Source organism: Sinohyriopsis cumingii, chromosome 12 (genome assembly GCF_028554795.1).
Source record: "Sinohyriopsis cumingii isolate HCF-2022 chromosome 12, ASM2855479v2, whole genome shotgun sequence".
Classification (NCBI taxonomy): Eukaryota; Metazoa; Mollusca; class Bivalvia; order Unionida; family Unionidae; genus Sinohyriopsis; species Sinohyriopsis cumingii.
Genome location: NC_142972.1, coordinates 83702241 through 83721556, shown reverse-complemented (window position 1 = coordinate 83721556; position 19316 = coordinate 83702241). Strand labels below are relative to the sequence as shown.

Genomic DNA, 19316 nt, shown 5'->3' with positions numbered 1-19316 from the left:
TTTCCATTAAACAAAGGTTCATTGGATGAATTTAAACCTTTGATCAATCAGAATACTCTTTATGAGAGTTGTGTGCTAATATATGGAATGAATAATTTACATGGGTTGTTGCAGAATGGGAGTGAACAGGCCATTTTTTAAAAACCGGATCGGAGATGATATAAAAAACAGTATATATCAATAAAAGTCTGATTCAAGTCAGGAGAAAAGTGAAATTCTGCTTAAAAATGGAGAAAAATCGTATCTGAAACTTTAAATAGTGACTTAAAAATAAAATTAACAAATAAAACCAGTTTTTATGGCTGCATTTAATCTATGAAAGAACATTAATAATGTAAAAGACAATCAGGCAATATCAGCAATTTAAGCATGCAGCTATTAAAAATATTCACTTCATCTGAAAATTTCTCTGCAAGAATATATTTAAATATTTATAAATGTATATAGATAAAAAAAATACACAGATACCAATATGAAGAACAAATATGTACCAGACACCATACAATTAAATCACACTGTCTTTCTTGGGTGATTTTATCACCAATAACAGGGAACATTGATCAAAAGCAAAATTATCACCCAAACATTTAGTAATCATATTATCTTAACTTTACATCTGGACTTGAATAAAACTGTTCAAATGAAAACTAACTTGGTCACTGAAAAACAACTGGTCTTGAAAAGACAACACATCTACCCATTTTCTTTTCTGATTTGATGAACATACAAATTTGCAACCATAAAATGAAAACAAGCCATTATATTCGTAAATTACGTTTCTCCAAAAATACTTACCCAATCACATTAATGTTAGGAAAATAACCTCTGCTAACTCTCAAATCCAGCCTCCCAAATAGACTAAATTTTATTCTTTTACTTCCATATACCATATAAATAAAACAGGGAGTAACACAACCGAAATATTACAACTGTTTGACAAATATTTTTCATGGAAACCATATTTGATGTGAAGAGGTTTTTAGAGAGTGCATTACCGGGTTGAGTTCCTCTCTATCTAGTTCCCTCCTGTATTGCAGCATACAGTAGACAATATTTCCTGCTCTAGCTGCTTGAATCTTTGTGGGATGGACAAGTACTGCATCCTGAAATTCAGAAGCAAATCCGTCTTTGTATTGAACAACTTATGTATCATAATAACATGCAAAGCATGAGCATGCAGTCCACTGATCAAATTACTCATAAAGTTGCATCTCCTCACAAAGGTTCATGCTTTTCGGCATAACAGTATGAGAAAAAAAAAAAACAATGTGGTCCTCTGCTAAACACAAAAATTAACATAAGCCAGTAAAATATGAGATGTAGGTCAATGTGATCTTTTGATAATTCTAGACTTACTAGTACTTGACAAAAAAGGTCTGAAGCATTAAATATGGGTCACAATGACATACTTTTCTGATGAAAGCATATCAACCAATAAGAAGCTGTATGATTCCATGTGTTAAAGGTATGCTTAAAGAGCAAAGAAACATTTGTGGTCATTAGTTAAATGCAAAATCTTAACCTATACCAGTTAAATGGGAAAAGTAAGTCACAAGGACCAAGTTTGATGATTCAAACATGAACTGAACTTCAGAAATTAACTTAAAAAATAAAATTTAATCAGTATTGAAGCATAAATGTCACTATGACCTACTCATGTGATGTGGGAGAAGTGATAATCTAGATGCATCCCCACAACCACTTTCATGATTCCAGATGTAACAGTAAGCATAGACTATACACATGAATATATGCAGACAACAAGGGTAGTACAATAACTGGTTTATACAGGTGAGCTAAAAAAAAACAAGAAAAAAAAAAGACAAACAACTACAGTGGTCCCCCTCATGAAGACCCCACCCACCCCTACGACCAGCTCAGTACCCCTCAAGAAAGGCCACCCGCTAAAGTGATCAGCAGCCACCATATTAGTGCACAAATGTAAAATTAACCCCTCACAAGCAGACACATTTTATTATTATTTTGTCCAGAACCTATACTTACTTACGGTAAGGTAATTAATCTGATTATCTTTCCCAATGTCTGTTTTCGGTTGTCAGGTTTTCGTTATTGAAAGTTTTAGCTAAAGTACATGTACCACTAAGGTTATTATTATATCATGAACACCGAGTGGCCAAGTGGTCTAAAGCGCTCTCCATTACGGTTCACTGCCATCTCACCTCTGTCTGCGTGGGTTCGAGTCTCGGATTCAGCTAATGTGGGTATGTCAGAAAGCTTGCCAGTAGTGTCTTGTGGGTCAGTGGTTCTTTCTGGGATTTTCCCATGTTCTTCCTCCACCATTAGTACTGGCTGCCATATATAGCCCATCTTGTGCTGAAAATGGCGTTAAACCCTACAACAACAACAACAACAAGACCTCCGACATCTGCAGGAAATGGGGTCAGCAGTGTTTTGATAGAGCTTTGGGCTTCACACTGCAGAATTATTTTAGACTGACGATTATGAACGGACGTTTTTAATTGTCAAGATCATAACAGGTTCAGAAAGAAATGGGGTCAGCAGTGTTTTGATAGAGCTTTGTGCTTCACACAGCAGATTTTTTTTTTTAAATTTATTACGACCGATGTAATTGTCAAGATTATAACATGGTCAGATAGGCTAAAAATAGATTTTGTGGATTAACACACAGAGAGAAACAATTAACTTAAAACAAAACAGAGTACCAGACAAAGACTGAAACATCACCTCTTAGTTCAAGTGTCACTTCCTGTATAATAAGGCATTTCATTTACAAATGTTTTGTCTGCAAAATTAAATTGCAGTATTGTACAATTAGCCACATAGGAATAAATCATTACAAAACTTGAACATGTCATCACGTAAATAATGAATACTTTAGAAGAAAAATAAATGTATTTGACTTGATGACAATGGGGAGAGTTCACATGCTGAAAATTTATCTTGGGAAGACTCAAATAAACATGAGCGTAAAAAATAAGAACATTCTGTAGCAGTGGGAGAGAATGAGTGGAAAGAGAATTATTTTAAATAAAAACAGCGTATGTACTCAAATAACGTTTTCGAATGGTTTTATAATGTGCATGCCACTCACATTTTACACCTAAGAATATGAACTATTATATTATGTTACCTTGAAATAAATCTGTTTTTAAGACTAGAGCATTTTAATAATTAATTCTACTTTAAATGAAGATATCGACTGCTTTAAATTATATGTAGCTTTCCTACTATATACACATATACATAAACATCTCACAAATATCATCCCCCTCCGGAAAGGCACCCATCTTATAAGGCCACTTTCCCACTGCATAAAGGGTGGCTGGGACCACTGTACTACTTACCACTCCATAGAAGTTGCTGTTGACCATAATTGGAGATCGTCCTCTAAGGTAGACATATTCTTCCCACCAGTCTGAGACCTGTTCACATAAAAAAGATCAAACAGAACAATCTAAAAAGTTGATTTCAGGGGCAAGATGATCATTAACCAGGGCAAGTAGCATATTTCATTCAAAATTTTCAAGGTTTTTTCAAGGTTTTTTAAGGTTCAAAATCATGTGTTTCAAGGTGCATTATTACATTAACTGTAAAGGATACATAAATGAAACTGTATGTAAAAACATGTTAATACTTACCATCACTCCATATGAGGAACATTTCTTGCACTTTTTTTAAAAAAACCCAAAAGTCAGCAGTATGATCACTAATATCATTCCTATTAATATTAAACATCCTACATATGGGCATTAGAAAAATGTAGTCACTGAACAATGTTCATGTTACTCTGTCTACACTAAACTATTTACAAAGTCCAAAATATTTTAGAGTGAATGTTTCAGTTCTTGTAGCTTGTCATCTAGCTGTTTTTCAAGAGCTCCAAGTTAAGCAATTTTGTCCTTTCCACTTTTTCTCACTAACTTAAATCTCTGTGTTCCTTCATCAAAAATGATTTTATGCTGAGGGCTTCTTCTTTTGCCGGTATTAAGTGCCATTACAAGAGCTTGGTTTTTTTCTCAGCTGCTTGTGACTGTGGAGCACTCTCCCCATTGCATGCAAATCAATATCCTTCTGGCATAATTTGCATTTTGCAAAGCTCTCAGAGAAAGTTCTCATAATCCAAAATGTAAAACTGTGCAGTGGCCAGATGTAGAAAAATTTCGGTTTTAAAAAAAAATAAGTTTCACTTTCAGTCTGACTTTCATCTTGCCTTCAGCAGGTTTGACTAATTTGTTCAATACAGTCATCATATCCAGTTGTTTTTACCACACTCATGATACAAGCATGATAATAGTGCAAGAAATTAGCATTCCATCAAGCTGTACCTGTCTCAGTGAAACTTTGCCATCTTTACAAAAGATAAATGGCACATTATATAACTGAAAGCACATGCTTACTAAAATCAGAGATTACAAATTTTTCTTTTTGTCGAAAATGTTAATATTACCTATATGTAAATGACACTTCAAAATGTCTTACAAGAAATTGTTTCATGTTTTCATTAAGACATTTACAATTCTGAGGCATGCCAAGCTTGTTTGTAAACAGGAAACATTAGAGAATATGCTCAGTCTATGATTATTTCCAGATGATCCTGGGTTTTGCCATATATGGGATTCGGAAAATGGGGGAAAAAAGATTACCTGGTCCTTGGGACTAGTACATTTCGACCAGAGATCATCTGATGGATTTTATTAATTTTCACAAAAAAAAAAACCAATCACTGGGCAATTTGGACATAAAATAACTAATTAATATACATCAGACAAACGGGACTAATACTTTCCCAAAAACATTTCCATGAATTCAAAATAACACCATTTCTTCTCCTTAAATGCTAAGTGTTGAAACCATCTCTGACATTCTTCAACAAGATTTTCAAATTAGCCATTGTGGCAGTCATACAGAATGCAAAACTGGCAGAGTATCACTTATGACAAACCAGATACTATTGGAAGACTTTTGGTGAAAATGTGACACCAACATCACCATACATCAGTAAACATTTTCTTCATTATTGCAACCATATTAGGCTGTTGCTGGGCATCACATTCACTTACAGCTTACTAGATATTATTAGAAATCATTCAATGAAAACCTTTTGTTGATATGACCATCATATCTGGAGGAGTAGCAATAACAAGATTTACAAGATGGCTGTGATGGTGGTTATACCAGATGTCAGATAAGCATAATATTCATTCAGGGCCAAGTAGATAGAAAAGAAAGTCTTCTTGTGAAAACCCAATGTTGATATGAGTTTCCATTTTGGTTGAGTCAAAACATGATTTTGAAGATGGTTGCCACAGTGGCTATATTTGAGGTAAGATTGGCACCATTTTCATTCAGATCAACTCAACATTATAATTAGTCTTGTAGTCAAAACCCCATGTCATTATCAGTTTAGATTTTGGAATAGCAATTACATGATGTTTAAGTCTGCTGTCATGCACACCATACTTTGTGTCAGATCTGCACAAACCAGACTTCATAAGATGTCTTCTGATGAAAATCCCAGGTTGATATGACAATGCATTTGGGTCGAGTAGTGATAATAAGACTTTCAAGAGGGCATCTGCAGTAGCCATAATGAATTTCTGGGCAACACCATTTTCTTTTAGGACCAATCAGACATCATAAAAATTATTCTGGATAAATCCCCATGCCAATAACAGCTATACTGAATCTCAGACTGAAGATTTTAATCTAAGACCAACTACACATCATAAGAAGTCTTAGTGAAAACCCAATCCTGATAAGAAAAACTAGTAAGAAGTGATAATAAGATTTTCAAAATGGCTGCTGTGGTGGCCATTTTCATTCTGGGCCAACCAGACCTTGGAATAAGTAGTTTAGGATGAATAGTGATTACAAACTTATGAGACTTCTGTCCGGCAACAGATGATGGATGATGGACAACTGGCTATCCCACGAGAGCCAAAAATACATCTTGTTCATTTCTAAAGTGCCACTCTTGGTGTGTGTGTGTGTGTTTTGGAATTTTATTGTAGCTTTAACAATTTTTCAGTCATATCACTACGATGTCTGCAGTGTGACAGTTTATAGTGATGTCTACCACTGGGGCATCAAGCAGCAGACATGTAGCATGATGTCCCACCCAGTCACATTATCCTGACGTCAGGCCAACCAGTCCTAACACTAACCTCTTAATGAGTGCCAAACGAGGCAGATGTTAGTACCATTTTTGTAAGTCTTGGTATGACTCGCCACTCTTGGTGCATCAAAGCTTCTATTTTGCAGGACTTGGTATATATTTTCTTCAAATCCAAAAATGGCACAATCTGGCTGAAACAATGCACATTATTATATGGACATCAGTTTAGTTAAATATTGATTTTAGAGGAAAAAATGCAGTTCATGAAGTTTCAAAATGTACTTACATAGTTGGTGCTCCACCATGACTTCAGCCACAAATATCGTTGAAGCTTCTTTCCCAAACCATCTTTGAACTCATTGGCCAGTTTTTCCATTCTCTGATATTTTTCATCATCCATGAGAGGTCTAACACTAAGCAGATACTGAAATAAAATAAAACATTTGATAGAAATCAGCTATACAGCTAGACGTAAGCTCTATCAAGTTTGGTAACAACTAGCTTTTGTGTCTGTAAAATGTCACAGCCCCACTGCAGATTTTTTTTTAAATATAGAAATTTGTATAACTACATTAAAAATTAATTTGGTTATCAACATATAAATACAAAGTTACATACAGCATATTTTGTACTCAGTTATAAGTGGACATTTTTTTGAAAAATGTTATTAATACATAAAATGAAGCTTTAAGAAAAGCTGTCAAATAAGGATTAACTATTACCCCATGTGATGAACTGATGAGAAAGTTTGTTTACTCTTGATTGAGCAAGAATGGATTGCTAGACTGTTGAAATTCAAGGCTGAAATGTTGAAACGTGAGGCACTGCTTGTGTGGGACCTGTTCAAGTGCACTTTAAGCAATTTGTGAAACTGAATTTGAGCTGACATCAGAACCACCATGATGTGGTCCCTGGTGACACATTTGTACTGCAACCAGTCGATGTTTGCCTAAACAAGCCATTCAAGGGGTATTCACAACTGTTTTGTAGCTGAGCCCAAAGAAGTGACAAAGACCCTCCAGGTTGATTTAGTGTTCCTAAGGGTTACCAATGCATGAGAGAAAATTCCAAAAGTGACACTAATAAGTCATTTAAGAAATGTGAAATTTCAAATGCTATAGATGGGACAAAGTTTAATGACTTGCTTGGGAAATCCTTTTTGAAATAAATCTGATGCACAAGACAACACAAATGACATTGAAAACAAGATATTTAATTGGACAATGTTAACAATGATCAAATGACAATGACAGTTTTCAAAACTTTATTTGATGATTCAGATGGTGGAGATAAATTTGTTTGCTTTTTGAATCACATGACATTACACAATGATATTTTAATGAAAATAGTACGGACTATACATTTGCTGTTTATAAGACATTTTGGAATTAAGATATGATGGAAAACATCATACTGGACTACTATTTTTTTAAATAAAACCTAAAATTGTATTCATGGATCTTCTATATAATTCATCATGGATTTCTTATGATTTTATTACAGAAAAATGGACAAAATATAAGTTGCCTATTTCTTTTGTATGTTATTCCACAAAATAACATTACTGTATTTATTATACACCAGTTTTGTTTTTCTTAACCATCCATCTGTTGTGCTAATTAGCTGGTTAATCTTTCCAAAGTGCAATTCTGATCAAATATGGGTCACAGTACATTCAAACTATTTTTGGGTCAAAAAGAAACCAGCTGTTTGAAGATTTAAACCAAAAATGGTAAAAGAAATTTAAAGTCTTTCACCTTACAAGTGGGTATATACTGTACCAAGCTGTATCTATTTCAAAAAGTTTTAAAAAATGTGTACAAGAGAAATTTTTTGCTGCAATAACCTGAAAGTCAAATCAGAGTAATCAAAAACACAAATACAAATATGCCTACAAAATTATCAATGATAAGTGTACTTTGCTTATTCATGCCATGGTCTTAGGCAATACAGAGCAAGTCCTTAAAATGCAAAAATCGGCACACATGCACAAAAAGGAAAATTTGCAATAATGGCTTACAAATTTAAGCAGGTCACACACATATAAATACAAATAGGCCTACAAATATCATGTCTCCCTCAAGTAATTTATGCTAAACTTTGCTGAGGAGATTTCTGTCCAAAAACATTTTATTGAGTGTGATTTGGATTTTTTTAACATAGCTTTAACAATTTGTTTAGGCAGATCACAATGTCTTAAGTGCGGCAGTTTTTATCTTGAACAGGAGCATCATGTTGTAGACATGTAGCATCATGTCCCACCCAGTCACATTATCCTGACACCAGGCCAACCAGTCCTAATACTAACCTCTTAATGCCAAGTGCCAAGTGAGGCAAATGCAAAGTATCATTTTTATAAGTCTTTGATATGGCTGATTTTTGAATCCACAACCTCCTGCATCTGATGTGGATGCTCTAACCACTTAGGCCACTGGAGTGGTTGAAAATAGTTATAATAAATGGTTTCATAAGAAATGTGTACATATGCCATGGATGCTGCTGACTATATAATGCAATTACCAAGCAAGGTTCTAAGTCAAACCAAAAACACTAAAATCAAACAGTTACTGTATATACATAGAGTCAACTCAAAACTGCATAATACAATGACACATCTGGATATAATCAGCACATTAGGAGTAATCAGTAGAATAAACAACATAAACCCCAACATGCCAGCACATTATGTGACAACAGATCAGGGTCTATGTACTTCGTCACTGGACCCAACTTATAAGCAAATATATATGGTATTTGAACAAAACATTCTTAATATAAAGCCTTGAACCAATGTTGGTTTCAATCCATTAAGTCCTTCAAAAATTACTGACATGAAATTGGACGGTGAAGTAGCGATTTAAAATGGGGGCTCACAACACTTAAATTTCAGCCAGAAAATGGTGATTTAGGTCCTTTCAATGTAAAGACTCACACCAATTTTGAGCTGAGTCCCTCAAAAGTCAACAGTAATAAAATTAAAGCCAAAGTGCAGCTGCCAGAAAACAGTGAAAATCGAAAAACTTGACCTAGATATCCTTAATGCAAGGCCTGATACCAAAATTCATTGGGATCCATCTATTCCTTCAAAAGTTATCAAGTGGAAACAAAATCACTGACAGACAAAACTCTGACATGACAAGAGGTCAAGGAACAGAAAGGCAAGAGTAATATAATATACAGAAAGCACCACAATTCCAATAAAAACATCAAGGCTTATAAATCACACTCATAATCAAAAGCACTGCTGTAAACATGTGGCCTTGACCAAAAGATCAAATGGTTGAGCTTCATAATTATTCATCAAAAGTATGTAGAAACCCGTCAGGAAATATAATTAACAAAAAGCATCAACTAAACCTTGAACCCAAAGGCAAAAGGGCATGCAAATTTGCTGCAGAATGAATGGCCTTAGGTTCAGAATGCTTCATTCAAGTTATGAATAAAATCCATTAAACGTTTAGCAAATATAGGTAAATGCAAAACCTTTAACCAAAATTTACTCTTACTATGACCATCACCTCAATACCCAAGATAGCAAGCACTCATCACAGAATGAATTATCTTAACTTCACCATGATTAATTCCCAGCAGAAAAAAAAACATGTAGTTTAGAAAATAAAAGCAACAAATACAGTTTCAACAAACTTCTCTGACTTTACACGTTCACTACTAGCTAATGGGGACAAATATACATGGTATACAATTAACTGTCTTGACTTCAAAACGATTCATCCCAAACATAAGAATCTAACAGGGTTTAAAGGAAATATGTGGAAAAGAAAGTCGTTGATCAAAATCTTAGCAAATTGCTGATGCAGCCACCAACACCAGAAAAGTGATTGCAAAGTCTCACTTCCTACCAATGGTTTTGACATAGAAATGGTGCAATGGCCTGAACATCTAATGCGGCTATCATCAGGCAATTGTCTTATGAACATATTATAGTGTATAAATTTCATGGTTCCAAGTGTAATGATTTTTTTTAATGCATGAATACACTTTAAGACATCCAAATGGACAGCAGCAGCAAAACATTAAGTGTCCAATAAGAATAATGGGATGAAAAAAAATCAAATTATCATTTACCTTCTTGATTGTGTGATCTACTGATGGCACAGGGAGTTTGGGTAAAGATGCCTGATAGCTCATCAATAAAGGTTTCCTGCCTCCAAGCACTCTTACAAGTACCTAAAAAAGAAGAGAACAATAATCATCATGACAATGCATCTGTCCATTCCCCACATACTGAAAGTACCATGTGGTCTAATACAATTTATATGCTACTTCTGCTAGTATGCAGTGTCTAGTACTCACAACTTATATACTACTTATACCAGTACAACTGGTCTAGTACTCACTATTTATATACTACTTACACTAGTACCAACTGACGTAGTACTCACAATTTATATACTACTTATACCAATACAAACTGGTCGAGTACTAAATATTTATATTTCGACTGCAAGAACAAACTTAAAGACCTAATAATGTTTCCTACCTTAAATATTCTCAGCATGTTTTATAATGTTTTCTAATTTCATGGTGTTTGTTTTTGTAATCATATCATTAAATGTTTTTTTTAATTTTTGGTGTTGTCTAATTTTGTAAAGTGTTTGGAGCTTCTAAAGATTAGGTGCTATACAAAGTCCTCATTATTATTATTATTATTATTATTATATACTACTTACACTAGTACAAACTGATCTAGTACTCACAATTTATATACTACTTACACTAGTACTAACTGATCTAGTACTCACAATTTATATACTACTTCTGAATATGAAAAGGCATCTCTGTGCAAATTGATTGACAGGTGTATAAATTCTTGTCAAAATACCTTGAATTTCTGGATAGTTTAATTCCAGAAACAAAAATGTTAGTAATTCATTGATGAAAAATAATCTTCCTGTTCGGACTTTCCCAACACAATTTGTCAAATTGTCGAAACCAGCAGTTTTCCTGCCCTGTACTAATAAGGAATATCATTATACACCCAAATGTTAATACATCATTGAATTAGATAACTACCATTAGTGTAACATTTTGACAACTCAAACATGAATCGCCTGAATAGTTCATAGAACTCAAATAAATCACATAGTTCCAATGTAAAACATTCTCTTGTCTATTATGTTTACAACCCAAAACAATCAAAATCTCAGACAAATTTGCTCATAGTAGTTGGGGTTTTCCAAACTTTTGCCACAGATTCACATTCTGCTCCAGCAATTATATTTGTCAAGTGGTCCTTCACCTACACAAATCTCACAATAAAGTTGGATCAAACTGATATCAATGCTAGAACTTCAAAGACATACAATTATTATAAAGGTACATGGAAATATAGTATAAAAATGATGAGAACCATGATGATGACTTTGATATGGAAAAACAATATAGCCTCAATAACCTACAATACCTTAATTACAACACAAGGCCCAAATAAGACTTGTGTAGCTGTTATAGGGTTTAACACCATTTTTCAGCACAAGATAGGCTACACATGGCAGCCAGTATAAATGGTGGAGAATAAACATGGGAAAACCCTGAAAAGAACCACCGACCCACAAGAAGTTACTGGCAAGCTTTCTTATGTACCTACATTGGCCAAGCCTGACACTCGAACCGACAAAGATAAAGGTGAGATGGCAGTGATCTGTAATGATGACAGCTTTGGACCACTTGGCCACTCAGGACCCCAGGAACCATGTAATTAAACTATCTCATTCTACAATACATATTTCATTCCCTAGAAGTAATTACAAGACTATCCCATTCTACTATAAATACCTCATCCCCTTCATGAAAATTACCCCCCAAATATCAACATTGCGTACTTAAAGGATATTCCTTATATATTTATTCCAGCAATATTTCCGTCCATTGTAAACTCTTCTTGCCAATGAAACAGTGTTCTTGTTAAAAAGAAAGTGCTGTAAATACTTTGTAAATAACAATTTTATTCAACAATACTGTTATGCTGTGACCTGCTGCTAAGCTTTCCTGTATATATTGATGGTTTAACAAATGATACATACATTGCATGCATACATACATTAAGGCTGTACACATGTCACATTTTGCCAATTATGCCGATACCGTGTATAGCCAATTATTAAAAATGCCAACTGATTATTTCAAGAAACCGCCTGATCTACAGTTAGTGAAAGCACTTGCATTTGATTGACAAGTAAACAATGCCTAAAATGGGTGCAGATTTATGTTAACAGTTCAAATATGGTCTCAAGCTACCATACATGTGATAACTATTTCCCACATTTTATATCCCACCTTATTTCTTATTGTTAACTCATATATGCAAATAAAACTCTACTAAATATCATTATTTAATCCAAATTAGTCTTTTGGGGGCACATATGCTCTGTGATATGTTTCTTCATTCATTCTGATGGTAATCAATGCTTATATATATATATATATATATATATATATATATATATATATATATATATATATATATATATATATGGTACAGTAATGCCAGGTCAAGTTGACTTGTGTAAGTTTCACTGGTGGGAATGGAGATCATAATTTGGATGTCAAGAAAAAATCTACAGCATTCAGTTATCATTCCTGGGATTTAGGAAGCAATTCACTAAAAAGCAAAGCATGTAAAGCACGGCAAAAATAAATTTCTGGTTGACGGAGATGTACTTTGTGAAGCTAGCCACAAGGTGGGGGGGGGGGGGGATTTAATTCCTGAATGTGTGAAATCGACGTTCGCATTATATGCAACTTATCTTACATTGCAAAGTACGATCATAGGGTTTTAGGATAAAAATGTCATTATCTAAATAAAGTTTCTTACAAAACTATTATTTGGAAAATAATATACATAATATAGATTTGCTTAATACCTGCTGTTTTTATTTTAAAAAAAGAGACTGTAGGAAAGTATATATTTTACATCTGAAAATGCATTTACTTCAGGTGACAACAGTTAGACCTATGCACTAATGGAGATGCGCAATGCAAAGACCATTGAAGTAGTGCAAAACAGTCATGTAATGATTTATTTTGTAATATTATGGCTGTATTGCTTGTTGTTAATAAAGTAATAACTATCCCATCTTTTTCAATTTTCATTGCCTATTACATTAATAGTCTTGGAAAAATAATCACTACTTATTCTGGTGAAATTTTTTGAAAATTTTCAACAAATTATTGAGATTAGTGATTTTTTTGGGCGACAACTTTTTAAAAGCCAGGACCATCCCTGTAATGTGTATGCTGGAAGTTCAACAGCCACACGAGGCCTCATTAGCTGGTCGACTGCTGTGATTGGGATGAGTGCATGCATGGTATTGATAATTTGTTGAGCTGACAGCAGTAGTTTACAGCAAGCATGTTAAATTGTATTTTAAGAATATACCGTCTTTCAATTAACCCCCAAATCAAATGTTTATTCCTTAATTTCCACTATTTAATTCTGATTTAAAATTCAAGCCACGTCAAGATGAATGTTATGATTAAATTTATATTTTGGAAATTTGTTTACATCGGCACCGATTATTTCTGCTGATACCGACTATACCAATTGTTCCAATAATCGGCCTGATTATGAGTATGGCCGATTAAATGGTTCAGCTTTAACGAACATTCACACATAATACGATCATGGCATGGTTCCTGAAATGTTAAATACATGTACGCGTATTTTTCGCATACCCAGAAAAATAATTTTTTTAAAGTATGAGAAAGAGTGTTTAAAATGTTTATATCATTTGGGGGAAGAGTTTGCGTATGAATTCAAATGTAATAAGATTGTGGTGTGGCTTCTGAAATTTAACAATTTCACCAGGTTCTTGCAGTGTTATGCCAAAATAAACATTATCAGAAATGTTATTTATTACTGATCCATGAGTAAAGCCAGTAAGTAGTATTTGTGATTGTCTTCAATTAATTCTGTATACAATCATTGCTCAAACAATAGCTGATGTGTTTCTTTAACAGCATACACAACCAAGCAGCAGACAATGTGGTGCTTGATGAAAGATTCTCCCAATTTAATAAACATCATAAAACGAAAGCCACCATCATGTTTGCTGAGCTTGGCGGTTTTATTAGATGCAATCAGTTGACCAGTAAATAATGTCAACTTTATTAGCTGGAAATTGAAAGGGTATGAAATTGTACATGCGTTCAGCATAAAAATCTGTATAAAAGTATTTTTTACATGTTTCTTTCGATATTCACAAAATCTGAAGAAAGAGTTATATGCAGGCTGAATTGGGAATTTACAAGAGATAAAGGTACATGGAAATGCATATGAGAAAACTTTAACAGTATCAAGTCTGTACAGATACCGTTCATAGACCATGGAATGTGATGAACTGCACACGTGCTTCGTCTTTCTTAACCTAATTTTGCAGTTAATTTTTCCCATTGAATTCAGACACATAATGATCTGTGACAAAATTACTGAATAGTTTAAATATGTAAACAATTTTTGCAATGGAATTACATGTATTATGGATTAACGGCATACCATGACAGTATGATATCAGACGGTAAGTAAATGCTTTTAATACTCTGTTTATGCTATATATTAGACACTGAATTCAAACAAAGATTTGTGACAAAATTAGTGAATATTTTAAATCTGTATGCAATTTTTCAATGGAATTACACGCATTATGGATGAATTGCATGCCACGACAGCATGAGTAATGGTGTTGATACCCTATTCCTGACATACATTAGACATGAATAAATCCATTAATTTGAAAAAAGTTACGGACTGAAAACAAAAAATTGATGGATCAACACAAACGTGGATGCCTGTTAAAATTCAACATGGACTTACCACCCACAGTTTCGTTTTGAGTGGCATCTTTCCTCTGCCATCAAACATCCAGCCATGGTAAGTCAGCAACAGCTTGAGGGTGTACTTAAGCAGTAGGATGATGGTAAACCACAGCATCGTCGAGTAGATGATACAGCTTGCATATAATGCAAGGTGCTCGGAGAATAGAGTGCTCAACCTGTACAAAGATCATCAAATATGTGAGATATGTTCAACACCAGCTTCATCTTTTTAAAATACCTTTCATTCATTTGTTTGTAATTGTATTAACATAGCAAAACTCCAACCATATCAGTTGGCTAAATAAGGAAATCTTATCAATGTATAACTTAAAGATTCCCAGTGAAAACCTGTTCCTAAAAATTGTTTTAAGGATGCCAACACATTTGAATAAACAGAATCTGAATAAAAATACTGCTTTGTTGTACTAGAGTATCAGGATGAACATGGTTCCCATTCTTTTCTAAAGATGAATTTCCAGGTCATTTCCAGGATGAAATTGATTTTCTCAAGGTTCACTTATGACCATTACTGAATGGAATAAAAGAACATTTTAGACTGTAAAACATGCATTTTCTAAATCTAAAGATGTTCCTCTTTCAAGATTCTCCTAAATATCTAAGGAAAAAAAGATGATCATATACAAAACCACAAAATGTATCACACGAAACAAGTTTGATTATATTCCTATAAACTGGCATGTCAAGTCATTTCAATGTATAAAATAAAAATTCTAACATCATTTTGCTGACCTGCATTATGTTGCCAAGTGTGAACAACATAATGAACATAAATTATTTTTTTCTTCTTCTTTCAAACCTTTAATTCTAGAGAATTCTATAGCAATAGTAAACATTTCCTATTGCAGTATAAAAAGACAATAAACGCAAATAATTAAAATCTTGTCTTGTAACGAAAAGAGTTTAACCGTGAATTTATCTGTGCCAATAAAATCCCAAACAAGATTTTTCAAACAACCTAATCTCCTTAAGATGATCTGGTTAAAAATCCATCATTTAAAAAACATTATCAAATGGGTTGATTTAAATTTTGACAAAAGACCTTCAAAATTATATACTGTTGAATAAACAAGGACTGAATTTTCTGTAAAATCAGCTTCTTGTAATTCGTTAAACAAGTCCCCAAACCTGTATTGATACAGGGGCTCGTATCGTTTTTTAATATATAATACAAGGGACAACAATTTCTCCTTTCAGCTCATGGGATTCAACAATTTGGACTACAAATTTGGCTTAAAATGAAAAGCAGTCAGTTTTTTAATACAGGTTTCCTCCAAATATTCCCACACCATTTTACATATTAGGACATTTAGGTTGGGGTGTGGAGTTATTGCAGTTGCATATGACAAAATTGGAATTTGCCACCACCATGTGTAACAACATATGATAGTCGCTTACCAGTTTGCCTAGGAAATTTAAACTTATATCAACCTGCAAGAAATCGATAGGAAAATGATTTTCTCAGGAAAGACAATTATTGTAAAGGTTATGTCTTTAATCCACAGACAAACTAGATAAAACTATGGCATAGATGAAACCTGACCCTGTACTCGCCATTTGCATTACTAGTAACATGAATTTACAAATCTCAAGTAACGATATTGGAAGTCCAATAGTCATGTGATATCAACAACAAACTCCTTTCTGATGTTGTTGTACAGAAATTCAATTATATTAAGTGAAAGTCAGATACATTTTGTAAAAACCAGCAATCTGGCCAGTCTGATTTATCAAGCAGAGAGCACACGTCAACATGGTTGTCACGTGATACAACAAAATTCCAGATGTTGTTCTTGGAATATATAAATATAGATGATTTTGCATTCTTTTGTTTTTGTATTATTATTACAACCAGCATACGACTTTCATTTAATATTTTTTTCTTTCTCTACAACATTTGAGAATGTGGGTTGTTAGACTTGTGTGCTCATGCGACTAGCAATGCAAATTACGCGTACCAGGTAACATTTCATCAATGCCGTAGTTTTATCTTGTCTTTTAGCAGACTAAAGACATAACAATTTTAATACTCATAATTTCCTAAAAAAGAAGTAATTTTCATATCAGTTTCAAGCATGTATCACTTGATCTAACAATGTTTAAGTTTGCTCGGCAATCCTGTAAGCAGCTGTGCTGTGCCACAACCATGTTGGCCTCTTGTGATGAAACCAAATGATCCATACTGCACACTCCAAATATTCTGGTTAGAACTCGATAAATTTAACTCTATTTATGACTCTATTACATGATTGTTTCGGGCGTCAAGTGGTGGCAGAAAATTCCTGGGTTTTTCCCCGTATTTCATCAATATTTGCAAAATTCAAGGACTTTTCAAGGTCGGGAACAAATTATCATTTCTGCTGACTATTTCCCGATATCCAAGTAATGTTTGGAATCCTGGATGAAGTCAAACCACAACAGTGTGAATTTTATTCTAAAGTTCATCTGCAAAAAGGCAGTGCTTATCAATACAAGGGACAATGTCATAATATTTAAACACATAGGGTCTTGCCTTGGTAATCTGACCCAAATTTCAGTCTTGTACAGGAACAATAACATATCTACTTGTGTCCTAATGCAAACAGAACATTACCAGAGATGACATCACATGATCCAACCAGTCCAGGTGAGTGCTATTGAGGATTCATCTGAACAACACTGGCTCTATCTGCATATTATGTAATAGCAGATCTGTGTCAATGCTGCTCACAGTGCAGTGTTTGTTATTCAATGATAAATACAGTGATCTCTCACTAAAAGATACCTCATCATGGCACTGTGCCCTTTATAAAAAGGGTATAGTCATGAATATTACTATACATATGTAACGTACCCCATTACTGATGTCAGTGTTTCAATGGTTAGTGAAATAGACCTGTGACCAAATGGGTGCAAGTTTAAAGGGGCTCTGACTACCATGGTGTATCCTTGGGAAGGCACTTTAATCCAATCACTTCTTTGTGTTGCTGTGCAGCAAAACACCAAACCAAGCCCATTATAAAGCTACTTCCAGCTTACAACTTGGTACACTTTCATGGCATCATTACAGAATTACAGTGAGGGATTAATGCACTAGGTACAACATTAAGCAGTATGAGGCAATATCAACTTTAACATGGTACACTTTTATAGCTCCCTTGAGAAGCATTACAGCATCTGATCACTGTACTGCATATAATGTACACCAGTTTAAGGCAACCTCACATATAACACTATTTTGATGGTTTGCTTGAGCAGTATTGAGGGATCACTGTACTACATATGATCTACCCAAAGTATAAGGCCATGACATATAACATTGTACAAATGTATGCATTCCTTGAAATCATTATAGTCACAGATTACTGTATAGTTCTTCAATAACCTGATTATTAATCAGACAAACTTTCCTCAAAATATAAAATGAGTATTGATTTCTCCATTTTTTCTGAGGTTATTTTATGACTTGCTTGATACCTGGACTTGAACAACAGATATAATATATTCAACTGTGGGAGAAGCTTTCTCTGATTTTTTTAACAGTTTATTTACCAAAGTGATAAATTTATGAAATACAAAGAGCTCTGACTTTTTACTGTATTGCAGATTTCCATATGCAGTCACTTGCCCAATAACTGATCTACTGTATTTTGTATGCAACATGCAATGAAAATCTGTTGTATGTTGATGTGCCTTCACATTTGACTTACCCTGGAGTGTAGGTCTTGATTCCATCAATGATCCCCAATGAGGGGTCTACTCCTCCAAGCCGCAGGGCCAGCACGATAGTTGCCACAAACAACAAGCTAATTGGGGATGCAGGATATGCACCGTTTTTAAACTTGTTCTGAAAGTAAGCAACCAACCTTTTTACAGATATGTATATCAGTATGCAATATAAGGACATGATAAAAATCCAATATAAATTACTGACCAAGAAGAAATAGCTATACCAAAAATATTGTCTAAAATGTGCTTTAAAGTCTAGCTATAAATACACTAAACATTGCTATGAGCAACCACCTGTCATTTCCGACCACAATCGTAATGTACAAATCAATTTTAATATATAAATGCTGTTATGATTGACCACCTGTTGAACGCGACCAGTGACTGTGATGTCTTGGCAAAATATGCATTTCAACACTGCTATTAACGACCACATCGCAAAAATGAGGATAAATTCCACCGACCTTGATTTAATTTCCGTAAAAATAACCGCTCATACCTTTCTAAACTGGAGAAAAAAATAAAAAAATAGGCTGGCTATGCCTATAGTGTTTTATAGTTTCTGCCGTAAACTGAGGCTAAAGTATATATAGATTATATCCTAGTCTGGTTCCCTTCTTTGTATGCTGCCTGCTTTGTTCTACACTATTTGTATTGG

General features: G+C 34.0%; 1 protein-coding gene across 3 annotated transcripts in view; it reads right to left on the bottom strand.

Moving 5' to 3' along the window:
• Positions 1 to 19316, bottom strand: part of LOC149786874 (carnitine O-palmitoyltransferase 1, liver isoform-like) — a 98532-nt gene that overhangs the window by 57367 nt on the left and 21849 nt on the right. For all 3 annotated transcript variants that reach the window (XM_089977383.1, XM_089977385.1, XM_089977384.1), the window contains exons 3-8: positions 18640 to 18776; positions 14931 to 15108; positions 10184 to 10285; positions 6384 to 6521; positions 3327 to 3404; positions 996 to 1103 (exon numbers count right to left, since the gene is read on the bottom strand). In XM_089977383.1, the coding sequence (XP_089833509.1) occupies positions 996 to 1103; positions 3327 to 3404; positions 6384 to 6521; positions 10184 to 10285; positions 14931 to 15108; positions 18640 to 18776 (741 nt within the window). The remainder of the gene's footprint in view (positions 1 to 995; positions 1104 to 3326; positions 3405 to 6383; positions 6522 to 10183; positions 10286 to 14930; positions 15109 to 18639; positions 18777 to 19316) is intronic.